Source organism: Paroedura picta, chromosome 14, assembly GCF_049243985.1.
Source record: "Paroedura picta isolate Pp20150507F chromosome 14, Ppicta_v3.0, whole genome shotgun sequence".
NCBI classification, from domain to species: domain Eukaryota; kingdom Metazoa; phylum Chordata; class Lepidosauria; order Squamata; family Gekkonidae; genus Paroedura; species Paroedura picta.
The window spans coordinates 5,818,938-5,839,967 of record NC_135382.1 but is presented as its reverse complement, the minus strand read 5'-3'; the positions used below and the strand labels follow the sequence as shown (position 1 = coordinate 5,839,967).

Genomic DNA, 21,030 nt, shown 5'->3' with positions numbered 1-21,030 from the left:
TATTAAGTACAACATTCCATCCATATCAAAATAATAGATAATCCATACAAGGTTACAAAATTTACAAATGAACAGCATGAGCCCATAGGCTGGGTTGGGTTGAGAAGGGCTAGAGATCCCAAGTAGGACATCATTTATCGTTTGCATATGTTGTTCATTTGTTTGTTCATTTGTTTGTTCAGTTGTTGTTCATTTGTTTGTTCTACGGGGGTTTTATATTATAATTTTATTGTTTTATTCTGTGAACTGCCATGAGACGGCTTTGTCGAGAGTGGCGGTATACAAATGGAAAACTAAATAAATAAATCTAAAAACTTATTTAACAATGAACCCATCAGGTTGGTTTTTTGTTGTTTTTGCAGGATTTTACTTAGCGCCAAATTCCTTCACATTTATAAGATTTGGTTTTATGTTAAGGTGACCATATTGTCCCACTTTTGGAGGGATATCTGGGAGTATCTGGCAAATTGTGCTTATGTTGAAATTACAAATATATATATTACAATACTATTTTTGCATTCTATGCGTTCAATCAAACTTTTTGTTGCTCCATATAGACCACATTTTTAATCAAGAACCCCCCCCCCCCCGTCAATGGTGTCCCACTTTACCAATGTTAAAATCTGGTCACCTTATTTTATGTAGAATAGCTGCTGCAAGTATGGGCAGGCTAAATATTGCATGCCAAATATTGCAAAGGGCTTAAAAAAAACAACTTTGGGAAACAAGAATGATTTTGTAAGTTCTGGGATATATTAACTGTCACAAAAGTGGCTGCACAGTTGGAATCTGATGTGAAGCAGAGAAAAATGTATTTTATTTGTTTTATTATTTCTTTATTTTTGTATATTTAAATACCGCCTTCCTTTTTGGTTCAGAGCAGTTTACATATAACGAGAAAAACTACATATTACAAGAGGTACAAGATAATTCATAAATTCAAGTAAACAATAGTGCACAAAAATATGAATAATGCATGGAATTATCTTCCATATAACAAAGTGAACACTGACTGGCTAAACTTGGCATGATTACCTGTTGGCATATGGCTTTTATTTTAATATATATATATGGAGAATGTGTTTTTATACATTCAAGTCAAATGCATGTTTTTGTACACACAGCCTGCCTCCTGGTCCATGAAGGACAAGGTATGAGCCTAATAGTGCAGTGGTCGTGATGATCCTGGAATAGAAGCTGGTTAGTCTTCGGGGTGCAGGGGACGCCTGTGTGCTTTTGCTCTAGCAGCTGGCCCTACAGCTGCCAACCTCCACGTGGTGGGATTCTTACTGATCTCCAGGCGCCAGAACTCCGCTCCGGTAGAGGAAATGGCCGCTTCGGAAGGCTGCCAGCTCCAGGTGAGCCTGGGGAGGGCAGGGACCTCAGTGAGGTGCAATGCCCTAGCGTTCACCCTTCCGAGGCACCCATTTTCTCAAGGGGAAGTGAGCCCGGTGGTCCTGTAATTCCGTGGGGCCACTTGGAAGCGGGCATTCCTACACCCCCCCCCCTTCCCGCCCTCCTCAGGCTCCACCCGCAAATTTCCAGGTGTTTCTCGACACAGAGCTGGCAACCCTGACCGCCCGGGAGCGCACCTGTAAGCGTAGTGGGCGAGGAAGAGAGCCAGGAGGATGCGATTGGGCCAGCGGGGCAGCTGGGCGCCTTCGCTGCGGAGAACGAGCAGCAGCGGCAGCAGGAAAGAGGGCGCCTCTTGCAGCACCCAGGCCAGCCGCGCCGGCACCGTCCCGCCGCCCAGCGCCTCCGCGTAGCGTCCGTAGGGCACGGGGAAGGTGCGCCCCAGCACCGCCGCCGCCACCATGCAGCCCGCCAGCCCGTAGCTCAGCAGCTCCAGCGCCCGCTGCTCCTCCGGCCCGGACAGCCGCCGCCAAAAGGCCGCCGACCACATCGCCTCACCAGGCCGATCGCCCGCCTGCCGCTCAGCCCCGGCACCGGGCGCGCCGCTCGCTAGGGATTGCAGCCGCGCTCGCCTGGGGGGGGGGGGGGGTCGGCGGCGGCGGCGGCGGCGGCGGCGGCCAACGGATGGCCGGGCTGTGACACGGGCGGACGGGCGGGCGGCCGCGAGGGGCCGAGGGACGGGCCGGAGAGGAGCCTCGCCCGGGTCCCTGTGCGCTACGCTGCAGCCCCGCGCAAACCCTGCTGTGTTCCATTCCTGGCATTCCGGGTGAGGCAGGTGCCTTGTCACGCCACACCAGGCGGGTGGCCTCCAGCCCTCGAAAGCTTATGCCAGGAATGAAAGCAGCGTGGGTTGAGGGGTCAGACCATTTGGAGCCTCAGGAAAAATACATCCTCATACAAGCGCAAAGCCCTGCTTGAAGGTGTGCAGGTCTTTGGAGTGTGGTGCAAACCTGTGCAGAAGGACTCCCAGCCAACTCCATGGGTTTCTGTAAAATACTTTCTGTGCCATCCTGGGCACAATTACTTATTCCTTAAGTGCACAGATTCCAGTAAGTTGACTGGAGTAACTTCTCATAGACTTGGTTAAACTGGAAAATTATGCAGTAGGATTATGCAAGTGGTATAATGCACTATTCAAATAGGACTGTAGGTTGTGGGTCTCCCTTTTGAATGCCCTTTCAGCATTAAAAAACAAAACCTCCCTGCAAGCAGAAAAGCACGTTGCTTGCTGTGGTGACTTCTTATTTGCAAGGAGTTTTTTTTAATTGACACTTTATTTATTTATTATTATTATTAATATTATTAAACTTTTATACCGCCATTCCCTTAGGCTCATGGCGGTTTACACGATAAAAATTACAATAAAACCCATAAAACCATTAAAACCAATTCACACTATCGATGTTAGGCAACAGGCGAGCACTAACTAACCCAACTAACCCTCCCCCCCAAACCGCCCCACGTTAGTCGGGGGACATCAGGTTGCTAATATGGGAGTGAGGCAATCAGATCATTCAGATGAACCCAATTTATGTGTTATGTGCCATCAAGTGACTAATGGATGAAATGAAATAATGATCTCCAAGGCAGCCTGTTGTTAACAGTCTTAGCATAACAAAAACAGAGTCTAGTAGCCCCTTTTTGTTGTTGTTAGGTGCAAAGTCGTGTCCGACCCATCTTGACCCCATGGACAATGATCCTCCAGGCCTTCCTGCCCTCTACCATTCCCCAAAGTCCATTTAAGTTTGCACCTACTGCTTCAGTGACTCCAGCCAGCCACTCATTCTCTGTCGTCCCCTTCTTCTTTTGCCCTCAACCGTCCATGAGGTGGCCAAAGTATTTGAGTTTCATCTTCAGGATCTGGCCTTCTAAGGAGTAGTCAGGGCTGATCTCTAGGAATGACCGGTTTGTTCGCCTTGCAGTCCAAGGGACTCGCTAGAGTCTTCTCCAGCACCAGTTAAAAAGTCTCAATTCTTTGACGCTCAGCCTTCCTTATGGTCCAACTTTCACAGCCCTACATTGCAACTGGGAATACCATAGCCTTGACTAAGCGCACTTTTGTTAGCAGGGTGATGTCTCTGCTTTTAGGATGCTGTCTAGATTTGCCATAGCTTTCGTCTCCAGCAGCATGCGTCTTTTAATTTCTTTGCTGCAGCCCCATCTGCAGTGATCTTGGAGCCCAGGAAAATAAAATCTGTCACTATCTCAATTTCTCCCCCATCTATTTACCAAGAATTGAGAGGGCCGGATGCCATGATCTTTGTTTTCTTGATGTTGAGTTTCAAGCCAACTTTTGCACTCTCCTCGTTCACCCGCATCAAGAGGCTCTTTAGTTCATCTTCACTTTCTGCCATTAGAGTGGTATCATCTGCATATCTAAGGTTGTTGATATTTCTCCCTGCAATCTTGATCCCAATTTGTGACTCATCTAACCCTGCCTTTCTCGTGATGTGCTCCGCATACAAGTTAAATAGGCAAGGTGACAGTATACAGCCTTGCCGAACTCCTTTCTCAATTTTGAACCAGTCAGTGATTTCATGTTCGGTTCTCACTGTTGCTTCTTGACCCGCATATAGGTTTCTCAAGAGACAAATAAGATGCTCTGGTATTCCCATCTCTTTAAGAACTTGCCACAATTTGTTGTGCTCCACACAATCAAAGGCTTTAGCATAGTCAATGAAGTAGAAGTAGATGTTCTTCTGGAACTCCCTAGCTTTCTCCATGATCCAGCGTATGTTGGCAATTTGATCTCTAGTTCCTCTGCCTCTTCCAAATCCTGCCTGTACTTCTGGAAGTTCTCGGTCCACATATTGCTGGAGCCTAGCTTGTAGGATTTTGAGCATAACTTTGCTAGCATGAGAAATGAGTGCAATGTTGTGGTAGTTTGAACATTCTTTGGCATTGCCCTTCTTTGGGATTGGAATGTAAACTGACCTTTTCCAATCCTGTGGCCATTGTTGAGTTTCCCAAATTTGCAGGCATATTGAGTGTAGCACTTTTACTGCATCGTCTTTTAAGATTTTGAATAGTTCGACTGGAATGCTGTCACCACCACTAGCTTTATTGTTGCTCAGACTTCCTAAGGCCCATTTGACTTCACATTCCAGGATGTCTGGCTCCAGGTCAGTAACTACCCCATCGTGGTTATCAGGGATGTTAAGCTTGCTCTTGTATAGTTCCTCTGTATAATTTTGCCACCTTTTTAAAATCTCTTCTGCTTCTGTGAGGTCCCTACCATTTTGGTCCCTTTAAGACCTTTAAGAACAACAAAGATTTATTCAAGGTGTGAGCTTTTGAGTGCAAGCACTCTTCCTCAGACTCGAGCTTGCATTAGAAAACTCATGCCTTGAATAAATTGTTGTCGGTCTTAAAGGTGCTAGTGGACTCTGATTTTGTTGTGCTACATCAGATCAACACGGCTACCCATTTGAATCTAGTCTTAGCATAAATCTTGCAAACTGAAGGACGTGGCTTCCTTCATTGAGTCAATCCTCATGCTGCATCTTCTATCGTCTTTTAGTGTGTTTTTATCATCAGACTAATGAATTGTAGAATCAAGCACAGATGCCACACAACAGGCACAGAACAAGCCAAAGTGGTGCCATGGTTGGAGTGGCTTTGGACTAAGATTTGGGAGCCCCAGGTTGTAATCCTTACTCTGCCATGGAAGCTGGCCAATCACACTTGCTCAGCCTAACTGACCTCGCGGGGTTTCTGGGAGGATAAAATGTAGGAGAGGAGAAAAATGGAAGCCACTTCGGGTACCAACTGGTGGGGTACAAATGAAGTAAAACTTAAATTACTGAAATAGCGTGCAGTAGTATCTCTAGTCTATCAGTTTTAAAGCGGCAAAAGTTCAACAGGGTCTGTATCCAGGAAGAACTGGCACAGATCTAGATGCTGTTTCCGTTGGCTGCATAGGAAAGGACACGCAGTAATGGGTTTAAACTACAAGTACAATGATATAGGCTAGATATCAGGAAGTATTTGAAAGGTTGTCACTTGGAGGAGGGCAGGATGCTGTTTCTGTTGGCTGCAGAGGAGAGGACATGCAGTAATGGGTTTAAACTTCAAGTACAATGATATAGGCTAGATATCAGGAAAAACATTTTTCAGTCAGAGTAGTTCAGCAGTGGAATAGGCTGCCTAAGGAGGTGGTGAGCTCCCCCTCACTGGCAGTCTTCAAGCAAAAGTTGGATACACACTTTTCTTGGATGCTTTAGGATGCTTTGGGCTGATCCTGCGTTGTGCAAGGGGGTTGGACTAGATGGCCTGTATGGCCCCTTCCAACTCTATGATTCTATCTGACAGAGGCAGCAGATGAGCATTGGTGCTGTGCCTTCCATTGACATCTGGCTTCTTTTCTTGCACAGCCTGTTTTTCATATAATTTCATGATCAGACCGGTCCTCAAAATATTTGTATTGCCTCTTATGTGACCACCTGTGTCTAGATATGTCTAGATATGTAGTGCATAGTCTGCGCTGGGTAGAATTTCAGAGCAAGTTTGCTGTATTTTGCCAACATATACCAACTGGTTATTTTTAAAAACTTTTTGGGGCGAGTCATTGTGAGCCACCGCATACCAGCCTACAGAACGCACAGTATTTCACTGTTGGACGTTGCTGGGGATGGAGATGGAATAAGCTCTCGTGCGCACACATATCTTTAAGCCCTGCCGTATTCAATCCTGGGTCTAAGCACCTTTCAGACCCGCGCGATTTAATTCTGGGCCCGGTTTGGGGGGCGCTTTTCTCTCCTTACAAGGGCAAGTTCCGGCTCCGCCTGACCTCGGCGGCGAGGGAACAGGCAGTGCGCCGGAAGAGGCGCGGTCAGCGGGCCGCATGCGCCGAGGTGCAGGAGCTTGGAGCGGGTTTCGTGGCTGGGCGGCGGCGGCGTTGGTGGGGGCCATGGGGCGCAGGCAGCGACACAAGCAGCAGCGGCAGCCGGCGCCGTCCGGGCGCGAAAGGGGCCCGGGGGTGAGTGCGGGCGGTGGGTTCTCCTTCCCGCCGGACTCCTCCTGGGGTGTTGGGGGAGGTCTCCCCATGGGCAGTGGGCTGGGCTGGGGTCGATGTGTGGCTGAGGGCCTCTTCCCTCGTCTCCCTCAGGGCTGGCCGGTTGGCGGCTACGCGGACATCGTCAAGGAGAACGCGCAGTTCGAGCGCTACTACGCGGCGCTGGGCCTAGTGCCGGACGGGGAGTGGGCCAGCTTCATGGCGGCCCTGCGGGAGCCCCTCCCCGCCACCCTCCGCATCACCGGCTACAAGAGGCGAGTCCTGGGGCGGGAGTGGGCCAGGCAAGCGGAGGCCTCCTGGTTGCTTGGGGTGGGGTGGGGTGGGGTGGGGTGGGGTGGGGTGGGGTGGGGTGCAGCTATAAAGTGGCTGTTAGTACTATTGCGGTTATTTACATCGCCTTGTTTTCTATTTCCTCCGCCCAGCTGTCGTGTGAGACAGGCTTTTGCTTAATTTAGTTACTAGTTTCATTTATACTCTGGTTTTTCCCCTCCACTTTTGGAGAACGGGTTACATTGGCAACACCAGGAAGAAGTAAAATCTTCCTAAAGCTCATTAGAGACCTACTGTTAGCTTTAGGCCAACTTGGTTTTGTGGTTAAGACCAGCAGCTTCTAATCTGGCAAGCTAACTGGGTGACATTGGGCTCATCACAGCCCCGATAGTACTGTTCTCACAGAGCAGTTCTCTCAGAATTCTCTCAGTCCAATCTCCCTCACAGGATGCCTGTTCGGGGTAGAGGAAGGGAAAGCAATTGTTAGGCACTTTGAGATTCATTTGGGTAGTGAAAAGCCTGGTATAAAAATGAACTCTTTTTTAAATGGATAGTAATGAATTAGGCAGCTCACTGTGGTCTGTCATAGTTCAAGCCTTCATGGTTCATATTTAGAGTCTTTTAAGTAATGGAAAACTTGAGGAAAAGGACCTGAGTCCTTGGGGGGAGGGGTCAAGGAACTGCCTGCCACTGAGAGAGAGAGAGAGAGAGAGAGAGAGAGAGAGAGAGAGAGAGAGAGAGAGAGAGAGAGAGAGGGCAGCAGCAGTACCCCCTCCCCCTGCTGCCTGCCTCGGAGCTCCTGCACTTTCCCTGCCTGACTGGGTATGGTTGTGTTTGTGTGTGAGAGGGGGGGAGAGAAAGAGAAGGCAGCAGCACCCCCCTCTGCTGCCTGCCTTGGGGCTCCTGCTCCTTTCCTGCCTGCCTGACTTTAACAGTGGGTATGGTTGTGCTTGTGTCTGTGTGTGAGGAAAGAGAGAGAGAAGGCAACTACCCCCCCCCTCCAGCCTTCAGGCCTGCTGGAGCCTCTAACAGCCCCTGACTGAGGGGAGGGAGGCATTTCCAAGAGCAACGCAGGGGAGTCTGTGGGGGTACTTGTGGTTTCCTTTTGAGGAGGGGGAGCTTTCCCCTTCTGTCAAACAGTTGGCTGACAGGAAGGCCACAGAAAAGCCCCTTCTTGCTTAAAATACTGCTCTGGCTGGCCTTACTGCTGGAGGGAAGAAACAGCCAAGCTATGTGTATTTCTTCTTTGTGACTCTGCATATTTGAGGCCTACTACACAGGCTTGTTGTGCAGACAACAGTGGATGCTGTTGCGGAGGTTCTTTTGTCTCCTGTTTCATCTGCATAACAACCCTGTGCAGTAGGCCTCAAGTGTTTCAACTCAACAGCAACCTGTGTGGGAGGACCTTACATGTTTCTTCTCCACAACAAACCTGTCCAAACTCCAAAGCAGCCCTTTCTGCCTGGGAAGCTGATCTTTATACTCTGCAGATGAACTGTAATTCCAGGCCCCACCTGGGGGCTGGCTATCCCTGGGTTGAATATATTCCTGGAGGTTTGGAGGAGGGCCTTAAAATGGTACAATGCCTCAGAGTCCACCTTCCAAAGTAGATTTTTTTGCCTGCAGAGTTGATTATCATTATAATATAGAGATAAGCAGCAATGGTAGAGGGTTGCAGACTGAGGTTAGGGTGGAGTGGTGCAGATTGTCCCTCCTGGGCTATGGGCTTTGGCCAGCTCTTACCAGCAACTGCTTGTATTTTACGGTGCAGACAGGCAGACCAGCATGGATCCAGCGAGTCTGGAAGGATCAAGGTAAAGGTATCCCCTGTGCAAGCACCGAGTCATGTCTGACCCTTGGGGTGATGCCCTCTAGCATTTTCTTGGTAGACTCAATACAGGGTGGTTTGCGATTCCCTTCCCCAGTCATTACCGTTTTACCCCCCAGCAAGCTGGGTACTTATTTTACCAACCATGGAAGGCTGAGTCAACCTTGAGCCAGCTGCTGGGATCGAACTCCCAGCCTCATGGTCAGAACTTCAGACAGCAGGTCGGCTGCCTTGCCACCCTGCGCCACAAGAGGCTCTGGAAAGTGTAGGAAGATCTAAATAAAGAATAATTACTGCCTAAAACTATCTATGGCTCGAGAGACATAAGAACTGAATTGACTATTCTCAAGCTTGGCCTGATAAATAAAAACCAGTGTTTCCCAGGAAGGTCCAACGAAACCAAAGGCATAAGTTGGCCAGAATTTCAAGTGGAGTTAACTTTATAGACAAGTAGACAGTGAGACTATGGGGGAACTAAGGGACTGCAGTTGACAACAGTAGGCCTCAGGTTTCAGAAGGGCAGACCTTACCAGCCAAACAAGACTATGCTACCCAAGGGGTGTCTGTGGCCACGTGCATTCCTTTTGAAAGGTAAGCATGTGACGGGGGAGAGCTTTCCCTTAAGCCTAACTCCCTGCAGATGAGGTGTCCTTCCAGGGGATTCTCAGACCCCACCTGGAGGCTGGTATCCCTAAGCTTCAATGGGATACAACTGAGAGTACGTGGAGAGAGCTACTGGGGACTGGGGAGTGTTGCTGCTGACCAGGTGAGGCTATTGTGCTGACTGGGTGAGGTGATTGCTGGGAGGATTAAAAAAGGCTGCTCCTCGCGAGAGGCAGAGCTCAGACAACTGAGAGCACGTTCTGGAGGCCTCACTTCAAGAAGGACGTAGATAAAGTTGAAAGGATACAGAGGAGAGCGACGAAGATGATATGGGGCCTAGGGATGATCTGGGCCCTATGAAGATAGGTTGAGGTTCAGCCTGGAGAAAAGGAGGTTGAGAGGGGACATGATAGCCCTCTTTATGTATTTGAAAGGTTGTCACTTGGAGGAGGGCAGGATGCCGTTTCTGTTGGCTGCAGAGGAGAGGACACGCAATAATGGGTTTAAACTTCAAGTACAATGATATAGGCTAGATATCAGGAAAAATTTTTTTACCGTCAGAGTAGTTCAGCAGTGGAATAGGCTGCCTAAGGTGGTGGTGAGCTCCCCCTCCCTGGCAGTCTTCAAGCAAAGGTTGGATACATACTTTTCTTGGATGCTTTAGGATGCTTACGGCTGATCCTGTGTTGAGCAGGGGGTTGGACTAGATGGCCCCTTCCAACTCTATGATTCTATGATTCTATGATACAATGCTACAGTCACCCATTCAATGCAGCTATTTTTGCCTGGGGAGCTGACCTTTATAGTCTTGGAGATGAGCAGCAATTCCAGGAGATTTCCAGTCCCTACCTGGAGGCTGACTGTCCCTGGTCTGGAAATATTCCTTGAGGTTTGGAAGTTCGGCCTCAAAGTGTGTAATGCCTCCGCAGCCACCTAACCAGCCAGCTAGCATCCCCTGATCTATTTCAGGTCAAGAAAACTTTGTAGAGAGGAGGTAAGGTTACCAGATTAGTCTAGGTTCGTGTTCTGGAATTCCTTATTACCTAGGTGTTCATAAATCTGACTTGGGTCAAACCTGCTGTGCAGCGAGAAACATCTCCTTTGACAGCTTCCTACTGAGAAATTAAATCCACACCAAACCATGTGTGGACCCTAGCAGTTTTATTTTGTACGTTTTGGAGTCTCCGGGTCAAGGACTGTGTAGAGCGAGTTGCAGTAATCTATTCCGGAGGTGACTAGGTGTTCAGGGAGCAGATAGGGCACTAGGGCTTAGCGAAGATGGAAAAATGCCTGGCCAGCTACCTACCTGACCTATGCCTCCATGCTAAGTGAGGCATCAATGATTACACCCAAATTCCTGGCCTGCGACATGGTTGTAGCCGCCCACCTGACAGGATGGGTAAGCATGGTTCCTGACCTGACCCTCTACCTCCCAGCCACAGGATCTCCGTCTTAGAGGGGTTGAGTTTCAGGTGACTCTGCTCAAGCCAATCTGTCACTGCTTCCAGACATCTGGCAGATGGATCCCAGGGGGGAATTTGGGCCATGAGGAGATAGAGCTGGATGTCATCTGCATTTTGAAGACAGCCCAGCCCAAAACTCCACACCAGCTGGGCCAGAGGGCACAAAGATTTTAAATAGCATGGGGAAGAGTACCGTGCCCTGGGCGACTCCACATGGGAGTTGGAAGAAGCACAACAACTCTTCCCCCATGGCAACTCTCTGGGTCTGGTTATGGAGAAACGATCATATCCAGCTAAGAGCTGTGCCCCATATCCCCGTCCCGGTGAGGCGGTGATCCAGTAGTTCACGGCTGACCACATTACAGGTGGCCAACAGGTCTAACAGAACCAACACGGCTGACCCACCTCAATCCAGCTGGCAGCGGAGATCATCCAACAGGGCGACCAGCATTGTCTCCATCGTGGCCAGGATGGAAGCTCGACTGATATGGATCAGGAGCCGAAGTTTCCTCCCATATGCCGGGAACTGGTCCACCGCAGCCCTTTCAACTACCCAGGAACGCCAAATTAAAAACTGGGCAGTAGTTGGCCGGGTCCCATGGCTCCAGCAATGGTTTAATGAGGAGAGGTCGAACCACTGCCTCGTTCAGCAGCTCAGGGAACTCCCCGGAATCCAGGGAGATGTTGTTGATATCCCTGAGTTAGCCTCCTATCCGCTGGCTTTCCCCTCTTGAGGAGTCAGGAAGGACAGGAATCAAGGTGGCATGTGGTCACCCTAACCGACCATAGCAACCTTTCCACTTCAGGAAAAGAGCAGTCTGAAGCCATCAAACGTTGCCTCCAAAGAGGGCCAACAGGCCTCCATTTACTTTATTAACCATGGCGGGAAGGTCACGGGGAAACGACAAGACTTTATCCACAAAGTAGCTCACTAATACCTCACAGCCCAAGTTCCAATTGACTAAAATTTTGACGCCCTTCCTCAAGAGCGGTAAGAGACCGAGCTGCCCTAAATAATTGGGCTGGATGAGAGCATGCAGACGTGAGTTCCACGGCAAAAACTCATGTTTTGCCACTTCCACCGCCATCTCATATGCCCTCATAAGCGTTCAATTAGAATTATAGCATCATAGAGTTGGAAGGGACCATACAGGCCATCTAGTCCAACCCCCTGCTCAATGCAGGATCAGCCCAAAGCATCCTGAAGCGTCCAAGAAAAGTGTGTATCCAACCTTTGCTTGAAGACTGCCAGTGAGGGGGAGCTCACCACCTCCTTAGGCAGCCTATTCCACTGCTGAACTATGACTGTGAAAAATGTTTTCCTTATATCTAGCCTATATCGTTGTATTTGTAGTTTAAAACCATTACTGGGTATCCTTTCCTTTGCAGCCAATGGGAACCTCATCCTGCCTTCTTCCAAATGAGAACCAATCAAATACTTAAAGAGGGCTATCATGTCCCCTCTCAACCTCTTTTCTCCAGGCTGAACATTCCCAAGTCTCTCATCCTATCTTCATAGGGCTTGGTCCCTTGGCCCCAGATCATCTTCGTCGCTCTCCTCTGAACCCTTTCAATTTTATCTACGTCTTCTTGAAGTGAGGCCTCCAGAACTGCACACAGTACTCCAGGTGTGGTCTGACCAGTGCCGTATACAATGGGACTATGACATCTTGTGATTTTGATGTGATGCCCCTGTTGATACAGCCCAAAATGGCATTCGCCTTTTTTACCGCTGCATCACACTGCCTGCTCATGTTTAGTTTAAAGTCCACAAGTACCCCAAGGTCTCGATCACACAGTGTTACCTAGAAGCGTATCCCCCATTCAGTTGGAATGCTTTTCATTTTTCTGACCCAGATGCAGAACTTTACACTTATCCTTATTAAATTGCATCTTGTTCTCATTTGCCATTTTTCCATTGTGTTCAGATCTCATTGAACTCTGTCACTATCTTCTGGAGTATTTTGCAGTCCTCCCAATTTGGTGTCATCTGCAAACTTGAATAGTCCCTCCATCCCCTCATCTAGGTCATTAATAAATATGTTAAAAAGTACTGGACCGAGCACCAAGCCCTGAGATACCCACCTGCTCACCTCCCTCCAGTCTGATTCAACTCTATGATTCTATTCTATGAATCACAGAAACTTGGTGGGATAATACTCACAATTGGAATACTGCTGAAACACCATTGACAACAACTCTTTGAGTGTGGTTCTCTAACCAATTCCCTATCCACCTAACTTTCTGAAAATCCAGATTGCAGTCCTTCAATTTATCCATCAGAGTGAGGAATGGATCGCCATGTGGCTGGGCCCGACCCCCTAACCCGAGAGGTGTGTTGCTTGCCAGGGGCGAAAATTAAAGATGTTTCAGAACAGCTGCCCAAACTCCTCAAATCTACGGATCACTACCCATTTGTGATGGTCCATGTGGGAACGAATGACATGTCCCTGAATACCATCACTCCTATTAAAAAAGATTATCAAGATCTGGGGAGGAAGCTCAAGCAAATGGGGGCACAAGTGGTATTCTCTTCAATCTTGCCTGTCAAGGGAAGAGGAATGCGTTGGGAGAGGAAGATAAAGGAGGTGAATCAGTGGCTGTGTAGTTGGTGCCGGCAGGAGAGATTTGGTTTCTGGGACCATGGAATAGGCTTTCTTGAGGAAGGCCTACTAGCACCTGATGGACTGCACTTATCGAAACTGGGGAAGAATGTGTTTGGCAGGAACCTGGGGAGATTCATCAGGAGAGCTTTAAACTAAAGCCACAAGGGGAAGGAGATGATCAACATAGGGAGTGTATGGAAGGAAAACGATCGGGGGCTGCCCAACCGGCAAGGCCAGCTCATAGGGAATCAAAAGTAAAAGGATTCAGATGTCTTTATACTAACGCCCGAAGCATGGGCAATAAAAAGGAAGAGCTGGAACTTCTCATGCTGATGGAAAGGTATGATCTAATAGGCATCACAGAAACTTGGTGGAATGATTCTCATGACTGGAATGTTATAGTGGATGGATATGAACTGTTCAGAAAGAACAGAATAGATCAAAGAGGTGGAGGAGTGGCACTGTATGTGAGGAAAGGGCTTACCTGTCAGGAAATTCTAGTGAAGGAGAGCATATGTACAGTGGAAAGCATCTGGGTGAAAATAAGCGAGGGGAAAACAAACAGTGTGGTGGTTGGTGTCTGCTACCGACCGCCTGACCAATGAGAGGATGTGGATGCTGCACTTTGTGAGCAGCTTGAGAAAATATCCAAGCATCAGGACCTTGTCATCATGGGTGACTTCAATTTCCCAGATGTGTGCTGGGAAACAAACTCTGCAAAGCGTCCTCAGTCATGCAAATTTCTGACCTGCCTGGCTGACAATTTCATTTATCAAATGGTAGATGAACCCACAAGAGGTTCAGCCATACTGGACTTAATACTGACCAATAGGCAAGAGTTGGTGGATGAGGTGAAGGAGGTGGGGACCTTAGGGGGAAGTGACCATGTCCTCATGGAATTCCTTTTGATATGGGGAGCCCAGGAAGCTTGTAGCCAGACGCGGATGTTGGATTTTCGTAGGGCAAACTTTAATAAACTCAGAGACATGATGAGTGTCATACCATGGACGAGAATGCTGGAAGGGAAGGGAGCATGTGAAGGGTAGGCGCTACTCAAACAAGAGCTATTGCATGCTCAATCAATGACGATCCCAGAAAGACGAAAACACTGCAGGAGCTCTAAGAAAGCCTATTTGGATGAACAGAGAACTTCAAGAGGAACTAAGAAAGAAAAGGAAAATGTTCAGAAAATGGAGGGAAGGACAGAGCTCTAAAGAGTACCTACAGGTTACTAGGCAGTGTAGATGAATCATCAGAAAGGCCAAAGCTGAGAGTGAGCTAAGATTGGCCAGGGAAGCCCATTGTAACAAGAAAAGATTTTTCAGTTATGTGAGGAGCAAACGTAAAGGAGGCAATAGGCCCACTGTTGGGTGGGGATGGACAAACTCTAACGGAGGATGCAGAGAAAGCAGAAAGGCTTAGTGCCTATTTTACATCTGTTTTCTCCCACAGGTCAAAGTGTTTAGGCACATCTAGAGATGGCCGTAGCCAAAGGATAGTGTCTGGGTGTTCAAAGCTGACTCACTGATTGACCACTCTTCAATACAGCTATCACAAGCAGCCCCATGGTATAAAACAATTTAAAAAGACCATTCTAGAGCATCATATTTAGTAAATATAACAACACGTAATCTTAGAATGGCCCTAACATCTTTGCGGTTTGAGATGATGCCATCAGCCATGCTCTCTGGGCGATATCTCCGAATACCCACAGCCCAACGCCTGTGCATATGTGGAAATCCATCTGTGGAGGACCTGCCCCACTATGTTTTGGCTTGTCCCCTGTACTCCGAACCCAGTGGCAAATTCCTTGCCAAGCTATTACCAAACTCTCACCCTATTTCTGATTTTAACAAAGTCACCTATCTGTTATCAGATGTTGACCCCTATATCTCTTATAGGGTGGCACTTTTTGCTCTGGCTGCCAGGAAGTTTCGAGCTAATGCATTTTTACAGGAGCCTCCACCTTGATACACCATTTTATCCCTTTTATTGTAACTTAGTTGTCCATGTTTACATTTTTAGGTACACAATATTGGAGAAATAGTGTTTTATTTATTTATATTTGTGCCATATTGTTTTAATTGTGTTTTGTAATGGCCTTTGGCTACATACAATAAATGTTATCGTATCGTAGTGTCTGGGTGGCAGGTTAACATGGATAGAGAGGTTGTCGAGAGGCATTTAGCTGCACTGGATGAGTTCAAATCCCCTGGTCCGTATGAAATACACCCGAGAGTACTCAAAGAACTTTCCAGAGAACTTGCACAGCCCTTGTCCATCATCTTCGGAACCTCTTTAAGGACTGGAGATGTCCCGGAGGACTGGAAGAGAGCAAACATCATTCCGATCTTCAAAAAAGGGAGGATGGATGACCCGGGAAACTACAGACCAGTGAGTCTGACCTCTGTTGTGGGGAAGATAATGGAGCAGATATTAAAGGGAGAGATCTGCAAACATCTGGAGGACAATTTGGTGATCCAAGGAAGTCAGCATGGATTTGTCTCCAACAGGTCCTGCCAGACCAACCTGGTTTCCTTTTTTGACCAAGTAACAGGTTTGCTGGATCGGGAAAATTCGGTTGATGTCATTTACTTGGATTTTAGTAAAGCTTTTGACAAGGTTCCCCATGATGTTCTGATGGATAAGTTGAAGGACTGCAATCTGGATTTTCAGATAGTTAGGTGGATAGGGAATTGGTTAGAGAACCGCACTCAAATAGTTGTTGTCAATGGTGTTTCATCAGACTGGAGAGAGGTGAGTAGCGGGGTACCTCAGGGCTCGGTGCTCGGCCCGGTACTTTTTAACATATTTATTAATGATCTACAGATGGTGCTCTGAATATTGTGTGCCGCACATTGAAGGGCTCAATGTGCAGCAAAGCATGGCAATAGCCTGCCGGACAGCCCTCACCCTGCCTAACAGGCTCAACCCCACCCAGCACCTCCCATACATCGCACCAATGCGCAGTCAGCGAGATGTACGCATCCTGCGCATGACATGTCCATATATCCAACATGAAGTGTACAGTCCCTGAAGCCAGGACATCTGTACCTCCACGTGGCACCTAGCTGCCCTATAAAGAGACTCAAATAGTTGTTGTCAATGGTGTTTCATCAGACTGGAGAGAGGTGAGTAGCGGGGTACCTCAGGGCTCGGTGCTCGGCCCGGTACTTTTTAACATATTTATTAATGATCTAGATGAGGGGGTGGAGGGACTACTTATCAAGTTTGCAGATGACACCAAATTGGGAGGACTGGCAAATACTACCGAAGATAGAGACAGAGTTCAATGAGATCTGAACACAATGGAAAAATGGGCAAATGAGAACAAGATGCAATTTAATAAAGATAAGTGTAAAGTTCTGTATCTGGGTCAGAAAAATGAAAAGCATTCCTAGTGGATGGGGGATACGCTTCTAGGTAACACTGTGTGTGAACGAGACCTTAGGGTACTTGTGGATTGTAAACTAAACATGAGCAGGCAGTGTGATGCAGCGGTAAAAAAGGCAAATGCCATTTTGGGCTGTATCAACGGGCATCACATCAAAATCACAAGATGTCATAGTCCCATTATATACGGCACGGGTCAGACCACACCTGGAGTACTGTGTGCAGTTCTGGAGGCCTCACTTTAAGAAGGACATAGATAAAATTGAAATTTGGGAGAACCCTTGCAAACCAGGTGAAGAGGGCTTTAAAATAGATCCATAGGGGGAGCAAGACGTAAATTCCGAACTTGGTGTGAAGGTAAGAACTCAGGATGAGAAGAGTGCAAATTTGTGATGGTCCATGTGGGAATGAATGACATGTCCCTGAATACCATCGCTCCTATTAAAAAAGACTATCAAGATCTGGGGAGGAAGCTCAAGCAAATGGGGGCACAAGTGATATTCTCTTCAATCCTGCCTGTCAAGGGAAGAGGAATGCGTCGGGAGAGGAAGATAATGGAGGTGAATCACTAGCTGCGTAGTTGGTGCCGGCAGGAGAGAGTTGGTTTCTGGGACCATGGGATAGGCTTTCTTGAGGAAGGTCTACTAGCACCTGATGGACTGCACTTATCAAAACTGGGGAAGAATGTGTTTGGCAGGAACCTGATGAGATTCATCAGGAGAGCTTTAAACTAAAGCCACTAGGGGAAGGAGGCGATCAACATAGGGAGTGTATGGAAGGAAAACGATCGGAGGCAGCCCAACCGGCAAGGCCAGCTCATTCGCTTCTACGTAACACTGAGTGTGAACGAGACCTTGGGGTACTTGTGGATTGTAAACTAAACATGAGCAGGCAGTGTGATGCAGCGTATAGAGGAGAGCGACGAAAGGGTACAGAGGAGAGCGACGAAGATGATCTGGGGCCAAGGGACCAAGCCCTATGAAGATAGGTTGAGGGACTTGGGAATGTTCAGCCTGGAGAAAAGGAGGTTGAGAGTGGACATTAGCCCTCATTAAGTATTTGAAAGGTTGTCACTTGGAGGAGGGCAGGATGCTGTTTCTGTTGGCTGCAGAGGAGAGGACGCGTAGTAATGGGTTTAAACTTCAAGTACAACGATATAGGCTAGATATCAGGAAAAAATGTTTCACGGTCAGAGTAGTTCAGCAGTGGAATAGGCTGCCTAAGGAGGTGGTGAGCTCCCCCTCACTGGCAGTCTTCAAGCAAAGGTTGGATGCACACTTTTCTTGGATGCTTTAGGATGCTTAGGGCTGATCCTGCGTTGAGCAGGGGGTCGGACTAGATGGCCTGTATGGCCCCTTCCAACTCTATGATTCTTAATATCATGGGGAACCTTACCAAAAGCTTTACTAAAATTCAAGTAAACGACATCAACCGAATTTCCACCATCCAGCAAACCTGTTACTTGGTCAAAAAAGGAAACCTGTCAGGTTGGTCTGACAGGACGTGTTTGAGACAAATCAATGCTGACTTCCTTGGATCACCAAATTGTCCTACAGATGTTCTTTCCACTTCATCACGAGTATTCTGCCATACCCGGTCTAGTTGTCTCACTAACCTTTTCTTCTTCTGGAGCACCCCTGTATATCAGGGGGCCCATTTGAGTCAAGGTTGGAGAGGACGTCTAGGAGGAATCTAGTCTATAGCAGCTGACAGGTGGGACTGCCAGTCCTCCGCCAGGGCTGTCAGTGAGATGCCAGGAGGCATCGGGTCCTGCAGAGCGTTCTGGAAACCAAGTGGATCCATCAGTCTCCACTGCCCAACAAATTGCAAAAGCCCTATTGTCGTCAGGGAAGACACCAGGTCCAAACCAAGTCCTGGTGGCAGTGTGTCCACATAAACATCATCATCATCATCATCATGTTTTATTTTTATACCACTACCCCCATTAACTGGTTCGCGGCAATTAACATATAGCGAAATCCATAATATTTAAAATCCCCATAAAACAGTTAAAACAATTTACAACATATAACAAATAGCAAATGGTGGTGACCTAATATAATCATCTCCCTTGTTCTGGGCATCAGTCAGTGTAGATGAAATAATAATTGAAAGCATAACATAAGCTGGAAGATGAAATAAGGCCCCATCCCAGTTTAGTACTGCAGTTCTTAATAGGAGCTTGCGGGGGGGGGGGGGGCTTGATCTAAAACCCCGGGGCTCCTACCTGGTCTCAACACTTCCGCTTGGTGGAAGAGCTCTGTTTTCCAGGTCCTGTGGGACTCGGAGAGCCCTGACAGGGCCTGCAGAAATATAGCCTGGAAGTATCACAGTGGCCATGTGTTCTGGAGACAAGTAGGGCGCTAGTAGCCGGGCTTGGTGTAGATGGAAAAATGTTGTCCAAGCAGACTTAATGATCTGAGCCTCCATAGATAGGTAGGCGTCGAACATCACGCCCAAATTCCTGGTTTGTGTTAGAGATGATAGTTGTACCCCACCCAAGCAGGGGAGTTGTGTTTCCTGGTTTTGCCCCTTCCTACCCAGCCAGAGGACCTCCGTCTTAGAGGGGTTGAATTTCTGACTCTTCTGATCCATCCAACTTTGGCTTCCAAACAACTGGCAAATGTTTCGGGGGGGGGGGAGTCCAGCTGTCCGCCCATCAGGAGATAGAGCTGGGTATCATCCGCATATTGGTGCCAGCCCAGCCCATAACTCTGAACCAACGGGGGAAGAAGACACATATAGAACCTTGTGGCATGCCGCATGGCAGTGCAAAGGGGTCTGACAAATCATCTCCCACTGCAACCCTCTGCGATTTGTTCTTAAGGAAAGAGGTCAGCCATTTAAGACTGTCCCTCCCATCCCCATGTCAGTGAGGTGTTTGATCAAGAGCTCGTGGTCAACCATATCAAAAGTGTCTGACAGGTCTAACAACACGAGAATGGCCGACCCGCCTTGGTCCAGTTGGCACCGCTCATCCATCAGAGCAACCAGCACGGTCTCTACGCCATGGCCAGTATGGAAGCCTGACTGGAATGGATCCAGGGCCGAAGTTTCATCCCAAAAAACGAGGAGTTGGTCTGCTGCGGTCCTCTCCAACCATCTTTCCCAGAAACACAAGATGCTGCACTGGGCGCTAGCTGGCGGGGTCCCACAGGTCCAGAGATGGTTTCTTCAGCAGAGGACAGACCACCGCCTCCTTGAGCCGTTGAGGGAACTCCCCTGAAGAGAGGGAGAGGTTGATAATTTTCCTCAGCAGTACACCTATCCATCGGTCACCTGATTTGAGTAACCATGTCTGCATCAGCCGTGGCAGTAAGGTCGCAGCGGAGCGACAAAATATTATCTGCAAAACAGCCCACTAAAGCCTTGCAGGCTAAGTCCCATTCACTAATATTTTGACGCCCTTCCTCAAAGGTGGTAAGAGTCCAAGTTACCCTAAATAATTAGGCTGAGAGAGCTAGCAGATGGGATTTCTGCCGCAAAGTAGTCACTCTTAGCAGCTTTCATCGCCATCTCATACACCCTCATGAGATGTTCTTGCTGCTTTGTCACGAGTCTTCCACCACACTCTTTCTAGCTGTCCAACCTCCCTCTTCTTCTCTTGAATCTCTGTGGTAAACTACGGAGCCTGTTTCATGCGAGGGTGCGGAGGGTGCTCAGGAACGATCTCGTCAATGATGGCCACCAGGCGGGACTGCCAGTCCTCCACCAAAGCCTCCAACGAGTCACCAGAAGGCATAGCGTCCCTCAGAGCATTCAGGAATACATTGAATTCCATAAGTCTCCATGGGCAGGCTAAAATATGTCTGGTACCCAAATGGGAGGAAGGGTATCGCATCTTTAGCAGGGCCTTCAGGGTACGGTGGTCTGACCATGGAATACCGTTAGGAGCTAACAGATCCATCTCCACACCAGCACTGAATATCAAATCAAGGGTATGGCCAGCCTGATGGGTGGGGCCGGCAACAGTTTTCAAGAACTCCAGTGTCTCCATGGCTGACATTAGATCTGGGCCATGTCCTGGAGCCAGCGAATCTGCATGAATGTTGAATTCCCCCAGAACTACAAGCCTAGGGAACTGCAATGTCCAGGCAGCCACCGCCTCCAGCAGCACATCAGATGGAGCAGTGGTGGGGGGAGTAAATCACCCAGATGGCCACATTCTCAACTGATTCCTATGTCAGGCCGACACATTCCGCCTCCATGATCGAAGGTGCTGGGAGAGCCCTGAAGGGGGAGGTGTTCCGGACCAGGATTACCACCCCTCCCCTCCTTACCATGGAGCTGGGGCTGGTGAATGACCGAAAAGCCAGGTGGCACCAGTTTGTTCAAGGTAACTATTTCGCCTTCACTTACCCAGCTTTCGGTGATGCATGCTATGTCCTGCCCCATGTCCTGTGAATTAGTCCCGCAGGGTTGAGGACTTGTTTTTAATTG

The 21,030-nt window shown here is 48.3% G+C and overlaps 2 protein-coding genes across 3 annotated transcripts in view; one reads left to right on the top strand and one right to left on the bottom strand.

Annotated features, from left to right (window-relative positions):
* Nucleotides 1-2,134, bottom strand: part of LOC143823950 (3-oxo-5-alpha-steroid 4-dehydrogenase 1-like) — a 61,181-nt gene extending 59,047 nt beyond the window's left edge. The window contains exon 1 of one of the 2 annotated variants that reach the window (XM_077310728.1): nucleotides 1,593-2,134. In XM_077310728.1, coding sequence (XP_077166843.1) covers nucleotides 1,593-1,903 — 311 coding nt within the window. In that variant the 5' untranslated portion in view covers nucleotides 1,904-2,134. The remainder of the gene's footprint in view (nucleotides 1-1,592) is intronic. The other variant, XM_077310727.1, reaches the window with a different exon arrangement.
* The window catches only part of NSUN2 (NOP2/Sun RNA methyltransferase 2), a 104,993-nt gene that overhangs the window by 19,903 nt on the left and 64,060 nt on the right, over nucleotides 1-21,030 (top strand). The window contains exons 2-3 of the mRNA XM_077310725.1: nucleotides 6,180-6,391; nucleotides 6,521-6,681. Coding sequence (XP_077166840.1) covers nucleotides 6,180-6,391; nucleotides 6,521-6,681 — 373 coding nt within the window. The remainder of the gene's footprint in view (nucleotides 1-6,179; nucleotides 6,392-6,520; nucleotides 6,682-21,030) is intronic.